Source organism: Trachymyrmex septentrionalis, unplaced genomic scaffold (genome assembly GCF_001594115.1).
Source record: "Trachymyrmex septentrionalis isolate Tsep2-gDNA-1 unplaced genomic scaffold, Tsep1.0 scaffold97, whole genome shotgun sequence".
NCBI lineage: Eukaryota > Metazoa > Arthropoda > Insecta > Hymenoptera > Formicidae > Trachymyrmex > Trachymyrmex septentrionalis.
The window spans coordinates 2,935,972-2,945,107 of record NW_017306160.1 but is presented as its reverse complement, the minus strand read 5'-3'; the positions used below and the strand labels follow the sequence as shown (position 1 = coordinate 2,945,107).

The 9,136-nt window shown below is 34.8% G+C and overlaps 2 protein-coding genes across 6 annotated transcripts in view; one reads left to right on the top strand and one right to left on the bottom strand.

Annotated features, from left to right (window-relative positions):
- LOC108756314 (rab GTPase-activating protein 1-like) overlaps window positions 1-4,535 on the bottom strand; it is a 9,687-nt gene extending 5,152 nt beyond the window's left edge. Inside the window, exons 1-12 of one of the 2 annotated variants that reach the window (XM_018500042.1) lie at window positions 4,164-4,535; window positions 3,646-3,824; window positions 3,105-3,276; window positions 2,818-3,016; window positions 2,540-2,723; window positions 1,858-2,220; window positions 1,501-1,776; window positions 1,253-1,421; window positions 932-1,173; window positions 654-842; window positions 394-519; window positions 116-301 (exon numbers count right to left, since the gene is read on the bottom strand). In XM_018500042.1, coding sequence (XP_018355544.1) covers window positions 116-301; window positions 394-519; window positions 654-842; window positions 932-1,173; window positions 1,253-1,421; window positions 1,501-1,776; window positions 1,858-2,220; window positions 2,540-2,723; window positions 2,818-3,016; window positions 3,105-3,276; window positions 3,646-3,816 — 2,277 coding nt within the window. In that variant the 5' untranslated portion in view covers window positions 3,817-3,824; window positions 4,164-4,535. Of the gene's footprint in view, window positions 1-115; window positions 302-393; window positions 520-653; window positions 843-931; window positions 1,174-1,252; window positions 1,422-1,500; window positions 2,221-2,539; window positions 2,724-2,817; window positions 3,017-3,104; window positions 3,277-3,645; window positions 3,825-4,163 lie in introns of both variants that reach the window. The other variant, XM_018500041.1, reaches the window with a different exon arrangement.
- A 2,502-nt stretch (window positions 4,536-7,037) lies between these two features.
- Window positions 7,038-9,136, top strand: part of LOC108756323 (protein FAM102B) — a 74,330-nt gene continuing 72,231 nt past the window's right edge. For all 4 annotated transcript variants that reach the window (XM_018500051.1, XM_018500052.1, XM_018500053.1 and 1 more), the window contains exon 1: window positions 7,038-7,319. The gene's annotated coding sequence lies outside the window, so the exon portion shown is untranslated. The remainder of the gene's footprint in view (window positions 7,320-9,136) is intronic.

Here is a 9,136-nt window from a genome sequence, read left to right as displayed (position 1 = left end):
TTAGAGTGAGATATTATGTACAGGAAGAAATTATACATGTATAGTGTGTATATATATATATATATATATCTTTTGATATATATATGAACTTTTTAAATTGCTTCTAATAACCTACCATCAACAAAGCGAGGGCGACTTGGAATAACGTGTCAAGTCCTTGTAAAAGAAATACGTCCAAGATATGAAAGACAAGATATAATGGAAATCTAGCAGTAAATAAAGTTAGAAACCATTGTGCGGCAAACATGTGCGTTTCTACACCGCGATCACAGAAATGCTTATAAAGTTCCGGTAATTGATCCTAGAAGCAAAATGTAGAGAGTGTAGCTTCGTACATAACTCATTGTAATATAAATGTCAGATTATTATAGATATAGATTGGTCATGACTTACTTCTATTAAACGATTTAGTTGGTAAAATCGCATGTACAGGTTGTCAAATCTATCCTTGTATAAATCTCGAAGACCATAGTCGTACATTAATTTAACCAGAACACAGAATGCTTGTTCTTCGGGCATCTAAAAGAAATACGAGTCCATTCGTTTTTGTTATAAATACTTTACAAAAAGTTACAAAATATATCATTTGTAAAGAACTCAACTGCCACTTCAACAAAATCAAATTTCTATAAAACTATTTAGTAATTACTTACATGGAGTAACAGGCTAGCAACTAAAAAACTGAGGCCCTGACAATATCCAACTTCTTCATCGTGAACAGCATATGCTTTACTTATTCTGTATAAAGAGTCTTGTCCTAAACCACCTGTTTCTTTAAAGAAGTCATGGGCTGGAAATGTTCTATTAATATCCCTTAAAATTACGCTCTCACAGCTGCTTTCCTGTATATTTATTGTCAAAATTTATGTTATATCTCTCGGAAAAGATTATTAACCATTTTTTATTATATGAAATTATACAAAGTACTTACTTTCGTAATTAACATTCTATACTTGTCCATCATCTCTTGTGAATTGTCACAGTTACTCAAACGTTGCCAAACTTCACCGCGTAAAGCTTCAGGAATTCCTTGTTTTGTCAGTTTTATAAGAAGTTTTGGACGTTGCTCGTTAACTTGCCAACTATCTAAAACTTCAGCCCAACTAGCTAGTTCATCTGCCGAGCAATCCTTCGAGACTTCGCCTGTACCACTTAACATAGGTTCATCCCCATCTATACGTAGAAACGTTAGTAAATATATTTTGTATTATTAAATTAATGAGACAATTCTTTTCCATGTTGAATTTATTACCTGAATCTATTTCTTCTTTAGGTGTAAGTGTGTCAATACTAGTTAAAGAAGGCGATCTAATTAAAGATGCCAGATTTAGAGCAAGATTTAATCTGTTTCTATCTAATTCACCAGATGTTTCTATACTTTGTACTTCATAATGTATCTCTGTACCATCTCCAGAAATTACCTATTATAAAAAAATTAATATAGAAATGAAAAATGACATATATAAATGTAACAAACTAATAAATACATTTATCGCTCACCTCTTTTGAATTAAGATAAAATTGTTGCACAAGATTCCTTTTATTAAAATACCAAAATCTCTCGTTTTGCGGAAATACTTTAACTGATGTTTCTATCACAAATCTTACTGGCTCTCGAATATCTCTAATAACCAGATCGACGGCTATAGTCATGAAAGTTTTACCCTCTCTGGGAGTTTCTATATTAAGTGTCTCCAAAGCGGGATCCGCAGGATCCCAACGTCCACAAATATTATAACACTGTTTGTCTTGCATTATTGGTCCAGTATTAACTTGCTGCAAAATTGTTGTAATATTGCGAACATCTGAGCTGATTATAGACATAAAATTAACTTGCTGGTGTGAATCTCGTTTTACCATCTCGAGTAGTCGCATATCACTGTGTTTAACATTTCGCCCAGGACTAACAAGAACTCCGAAACATCTCTCGACTTCAAGCGTAATACCACCTTCTTTACTAGAGACTTGCTGGATACTTAAACAAACTTGTTTTGCTACGTTGCTTCGTAATTTGAAACAATTTCTATCCTTAGGGACTGTACTAAAACCGCCTTTTCCATCCTCTTCTTTTATTTCCATAGTGACTTCAAAAATAAATACTCTAGAATTAATTTTTTCACCAGCATTGAAACCATTAAAGTCACTGCCTGTTAAAGAACTTGTCATTGAACGTGGTATTCTGTGGAATGCTTTTGAAAAACAGGCTGATACTTGTCCGACCTACATAAAATAATTATAAATTAAAATGTATATTATTTTATACATATGTAATTATATTTTATACATATATATATATATATATATATATATATATATATATATATATATATATACATATGTATTGAAAAGTAATAAAATATATTTATCTCTCGTAATTTAATATATGTGCTTTTAAATGTTTCAATATCAATAACAACATACTTTATATACAAAAATGAAATTATAAAAAATTGTAAAATCAAGAAAGTATTTACAGAATATAACTCTATAATTATAGTTTTTATTTGCACATATATATGATAATTAGTGTAAAACGTACCGCTTCTGGTATATCACAGCGGAAAACATGACATTGATAAATAGCTGATTCTAAAGTATCACCGTGTGACCATGTAAAAGCAAAACATGCTGCACATGAACCAGTACTCTCACCACGTGCATAAAACAGAATACGCTGCACTTCATAACGTGCAATAGCTTGTTGTGTTGCTGCATCATATAAACTAAAAAAATTACAATATATATTATATAATTATATAATATATATATACAAATAACCTATTTGTGCACCTATTAAATTTAGACTGGATTACTCACATAACTGAACCTTGAGAACTGTTCGGTACCGAAACAGAAACTCTTATTCCTAAAGTCAAGGATTGCTCTGCATTTAATATACTCATATTACGTTGAATTTCACATTCTGATTTTGGTGCATTTATAGCAGCTGCTCCCAGATATGTAACACCATTGAAAATAGTGCATTCTTGTTGAACGTGCGACAATGTGTTTAATTCTGGACCACACAAACATAATTTTAGATCTTAAGTCTGTCACATTTTGTATTGTTCATTCTTTTGTTTACAATTATGTCAGTAATTTACCTTCCTCAACATAATCTTCTGGTTTCATAACATCTTGCTTCTCTGATGAAACAACACAACTAACATCATAGAATTTACTGTGGCCTACTTTCTTCGTCTTCTCCTGATGTTGTTGGCTGGCACTCGTCACTTTGAACTCACTTCCTTCCATTTTCGAGTCCTCTGTCAAAATCTGCAGTTGTCACACAAAGTAAATATAGACACGTTATCTATGGTAGGCCTATCCAAAAGTACTTAGCTTGCAGGTTAAACGTTTCTCTCTCTCTGCATTGTTGAGCGAGACAGAGAAAAAAAAACAAAAAGAATAAGTAGCTAGAGCTCTACTCAGTGACACATAGGATTAAGAAGCTGACTGTTCTCTAGTGTTTATCCCTTTTTGTTTTCTATCTGTCTCACTCAACGAGACAATAGAGAGGTGGGAGTATTTAATTCAAGAGCTATATTTCAAATAGGCCTGATTTATAGTATTCATCTATCTTGAATATAGATTAATGCTTATCTAGATTAAGGACAATATGATAAGGCTGATAAATGTACAGACCTCACGGAGATTATTTTGCAGATCTTCCAGATTACCGTTATTGGCAATTTTTAACATAGGTGGTTCTAAAAGGGCTTGCTGCTGCTTGCTAGTACCTTTTTCATTCACAAATTCATATTCATCGCTTGTCGCCACTGATTCCATGGACTTTACACTCATACTATCCTCCATAACTAGGTCTGCAACATTGATATTTCAATGATGAACGCCGAATTTTGTAATTAGCAATAATCTCTTTAAAAGCATACAGCAGCTTCTTTAAGATCTCATACATATATTATATTCCTAATGTTTTTTTTTAAATGTTTACACAATATTTTGTACATATCTTCAATAAATAAAATATAATTTCAATGTATTTGAAATATAAGTTTCAATTAGAAATTTATCTTAAATTATCTATACAAAGTGTGTATTTATCTCAAATTCACTTATACAAAGGACAACCTTACATCCTTGAAAAGATCCCATGCAATATTTACAAACATCATTCTAGAATAGTAACAGTGAACACGTACAAGCCTACAACTTCCTCTCAAGAACACAAGTGATTGTGCGTTCCCAGCGTAGCCTAGTGTTATCTCTGACCCGGTATCCCTGGAAACGTCCCCTAGGCGACACGGCTGATACCAAGGGAGAAATCTCCTGCTGCCCCAGTCTAGACTTTCAGCCGCGTCACCCTCGTGCTCTGTCGACGCGGCCCATTAAAACGAAACAGTCCGTTCGTTCGTAATCAAATCCAAAGGAAGCCAATGGAGCGCGTACCAGGTTCGTGTCGACGGCATTACCGTTGTGCGGTAAGCAACGCATCCGTCTGTAATCTTTCTTTCTATCTCTCTCTTTCTCTCTCTCTCTCGTGATTTTCCTGATGTATTATTTCAGATGATGACAGATCACACGTATCCGCCCTAGTCGCCGAGCTTATCCCGAGACGAAACGGCAATTCCTGCGATCCGTTCTCGAGTAATCCGCGACGCAAAAGATCAAGATGATCGCCTTCTGCGGCGTGAATCCTCCTCCTCTTCGTTCCCGGCGTGGATCTTCGTGGCCTTCGACTCGACACCGTCGGTTGCCTGCAACCTCTTTGCTTCGTCTCACGTCTCTCCGACGCGTGTCGCCGCGCTTCGCTTCGCCGATACAATCCGCACGCGTTTTTCCCCGTGACGTGACGGACATTTACATGATTCCCCCGTAACAAGCGGCGCGCCTGACAGAAACGACGACGACGACGACGACAGTCGGGTCAGCCATTCGCGAATACCCACGGCCCAGAAGTCTCTGGTAGGGATCGCTACTGATACTCCGAAACCGCGAGAAGCATGTCGATACCTTTCCTCTCGATATACTTTGAAGAGAAATAGATAGATCGGAATACAACGAGAGGTACTATATTCCGATAGATTGCATTTCAAAGTATTGCGATTTTGAGTCTTTTTTGGTATCGATACTCGCAAACGAATGTAGGGCGTATCGAATAAGGCACGTATGTACATAGTCCTTTTTAATTTGTTGAATAGGGGTTCCGCGGAGAGATTTCTTTTATTCTCAAACAGGTTAAGCAGAAAGTAGATTATAAATCAGTCTCAAGCTTTCTTTGTTCTTACAATGGCAAAACACTTTTACATTTTCGTTTACATAAAAGTATATTTCACATAATTTAATTTATTTCTGTGATTTATCCAGTAAAGCAAAATATACCAGTACATTACATTTAATAGTTTGGTCGATAAATTCGAACACAATACTATGATTGATGAAAAATGTAAAAAAGTTCATCAGAGTCTACATCAGCTATTCGGATGCACAAAAATTTTTTATTTTTCGTGTGAATGTAACAAAAAAGTGATGTAATTTTAGAAAAATTGAATAGACAAATTTCATAAAGAATGAATATAGTTTTCATCATTAAGATACTGTTACCACGTTATGAGAATCGAGACAAATAAAGATTATTATATATATCTGTTATTTTTATAAAGATATAAAGATATATAGAATTAATTATTTTTATCTTTATACTAGGCGTAAATTACATTGGGAAAAACATTGTTATGGAACAAAGAAATTTTTTTAATCTTAATGAAAAAATTAATTTAAATTGTGCATGTATTTTTATCCTGTATGTTGCAAGTTTTATAAAAAAATGTATAAGAAATTAAATTGTATCAATTAATAAATGTTATTTATTGATTTAATGGTTTTTTTTGCGCGGCACGCAATATTTAAAAAATGCTTTATTTTCGCGATATTCTATTCTAATTTATAAAACACTTTTTTATGTAAAAATTTTATGTATAAATTTTAACTCATTTAATTAAAAAAACGAATTATCTGTCTATATATCTTTACAACATAAAAAAATGAAGAAATGAATACTGAGGAACATATTAACAAATAATAATATTATGTTGTATTTTTTGTTTGTATCTATTATCTTTATTTATCACTTGGCGCTTCGATTAATATAAATATTTGTATTTGTAAATTAGCAATAATACGACATGATGTCATTCAAATTTATGACAAACGAATACTTTCACAAGAGCTAATGACGATTCTCAAAAAATGGCATAAAAATATAATAACGCCAATTATTTGAATCAATATGCCATTTAATAAGTACAGTTTTAGAATTTAAATTACAAGTTTTAGGAAAAATATACCATAATCAAAGAAAATTTTGAAATTATATTTTGAGATCATCAAATATATATCTTAATTAGTCGAAATATTACTAACTTTCAATTGAAAATAATCGAGTAGTGACAAAACGTTTCTTACTTATTAAGTTTCGATTAAGCGACAACAAATTTCGTGTTTTTCATTTTTAAAGATATTTGAAGAAATTGAAGAAAGTTTCTCTTTATTAAGCTAAAATGGCAGACTTATATACCAATATATGTATAAGATAAATGTAAGACTTTTAGCAACATTAGAGATTTTTTTGAGATTCTTTAGAGATAGTTAAAGAAATTGAAGAACATCTCTCTTTATTAAGCTTATATAATTATACGTGAGTTAAAATCTTCGACATTAAGCTTATAAAATTAATATAAATGACATGTGCATTTTAAAAGTTGAAATATATAAAATACTTTTATATAAATTATATATATCTTATAAACATATAAAAACTATATAATATTTAAAAATAATATATATTTTATTATTTATATTCAATATATTCAATATATTTTCATAATTGTATATATATTTATTATATTTTACAATCCTTACTAACTTGCCAAAAATTTATTTTCTGTAATTTTCACATGGGCGTTTAACGGCGCCTTTTTTCATCCGAGCTAGGTGCTTCACTGGGGGACGCATTTGTTGCGCATGCGCGCGAAACCTAGCCTGTGACTCGCGAACACCGAGTGCAGTTCGACGGAATCAGCAGTCAGTTCAGTTTGTTGGCGAGCCAGACGAGCTACGTTACGTCGGGTGTGAGGCGAAGCGGTCGCAGTCTCTTCGTTCACGGGACTCCGATAACTTTCGCATCGAGGACCGCCACCGTCGCCGCCGTCACCATCATCGTCGCCGCGGTAGTTGCGATCGTAGTGGTAATCGACGTCGCGAGAGCCCGCACAGAAAGAGAGAGACGCCTGTGATCATGAAAAGTGTGAGAGTGCGTGAAATCGGCTAGCGTGCAAAGAGAAGCTTACGGAGACACGGTAAGTATCATCCGACAATTTGCTCATGTGCATTCGTTTCCGAATTCGTGAATCGATGATCTCTCTTTCTCTCTCTCTCTCTCTCTCTCTCTCTCTTGTCTTATAGTATCATCCCCGTGGGATTCAAAACGAAACGCGAGAGCAAGTGAAAGAGAGAGAATTAAAGCAGAGAATTAAAGGAAAACGGGGCATCGAGTCATTGACGCGCGCGAGAGAGGTTATAAAACCGTCGCAATCCGCGCCGTCGTCGAACGATTTACGGGTGAGGTTCTCTCATCCGAGGATTCGTCTGACGTTCCGCCGCGATTCGCGCGCGTGAGAGAGTTCGTTCAGTCGCGAAGTCCGAGGGTCCAATCCTGGATCGGAGCGTTCACCGAAGATCGATCCCCTGATGCCGCTAACTTGACGCGCGCGAAAGGTTAGGAAGTCGACGCGAGAGGGTCATCGGCGCTCTGCCCCGCGACCGGACACGGTCGCTTTCACCGTCTCATTAGGCCTGTTTTTTTTTTTTTAGCTCAACTTCCTACACGGCTCATCCTTTTCTCTTTTTCTTTTCACATTCTTCTTTTCACAGAGAAAACAGATGAACTGAGCAAGAAGTTCATTTCATTTCTATCAATGTAGATTAACCTTAATCTTCGTTTTATTTAGTCTTTATCTTTTTCTGATTCTAAGAATTATGCCCGGTTCTACAAATGTTGCTTAATTTTAATCTTGGTTCAATTACCTCTATCATTTTCTAGTTGTAAGAATGAGAATAAACCGAAGAGTAAATTGAATCGAGGTTGAAGTTAATCTATATTGATAGAAACGGGCGTTAGAAAGCGATAAAGAACAAATTAAACCAAAGTTAATTTACATTGGTAGAGATGTGCATTAAAAGAAATAAACCTCGTGTCTCAAGGGGACATTCGCGTCGCTCCCTCGCGCCTGAAACATCACGCGAAATCCTGAAACACCATTCAATGCGCACTCAGTTTCCTCGCGAAGATTGGTTTGTAATCCCGGAGGTCCCGGAGTCGATGATATACTGTTAGGATTTAACGCAATCTGGCCGCTTAGAATCTGACGGGACTCAAGCACGCAAACGGCACTGTGGCGTCGCGAAGTGGCTCGCAGAGAGGACAGTGTCCTGCGACCTCGTCCGAAGGCGTCTACTCAATCACCGATCTGTCAACTGGCCGACGACCGAACGATAAGAACGTGTGTACATCGTGCGTTCTTATCTCACCGTTACTCTCGCTCCGCAATACTTTCACAATCATCGCGTGCGCGCGATGCGCGCAGTCGAGCACGAACGCTATATACATGGAGATCACCTCTACGGGATTGTAAGGTTCAGGGCGTTTTAGGTTATGTTGGGCATCGGCGATTTGTAGAAATTTGTAGATAACACGTACGAGAAATCTGGCTACTCGAATTGTGCTTAAATGTATGAATATATAATATTAAGCATGTATATAATATTCACAATATAAAAAATATATATTTTATACATATTACATGAAAGTTTTAAAAGTAATATGTACATATATAATATTCATAGATATTTTTACAAATAATATACGCGCGTGTACACATGCGTGTATATAAAGTTTGTTTTTGCTCATATTTAAAATAAATATTGATATTAATATAAATATTGATTTACTGCTTTTTCCATATATGTATTTTTCTATATATTAGATATACGCAAGCACGCGTAATTAATATTTATATTAAATTTACATATAAATGAGAAACAAAACTTGTTTTTTTTACAGTAATTCATACATTGAGAAAAATAGTTGCAATTACCATAATTTATAGTATAGTGA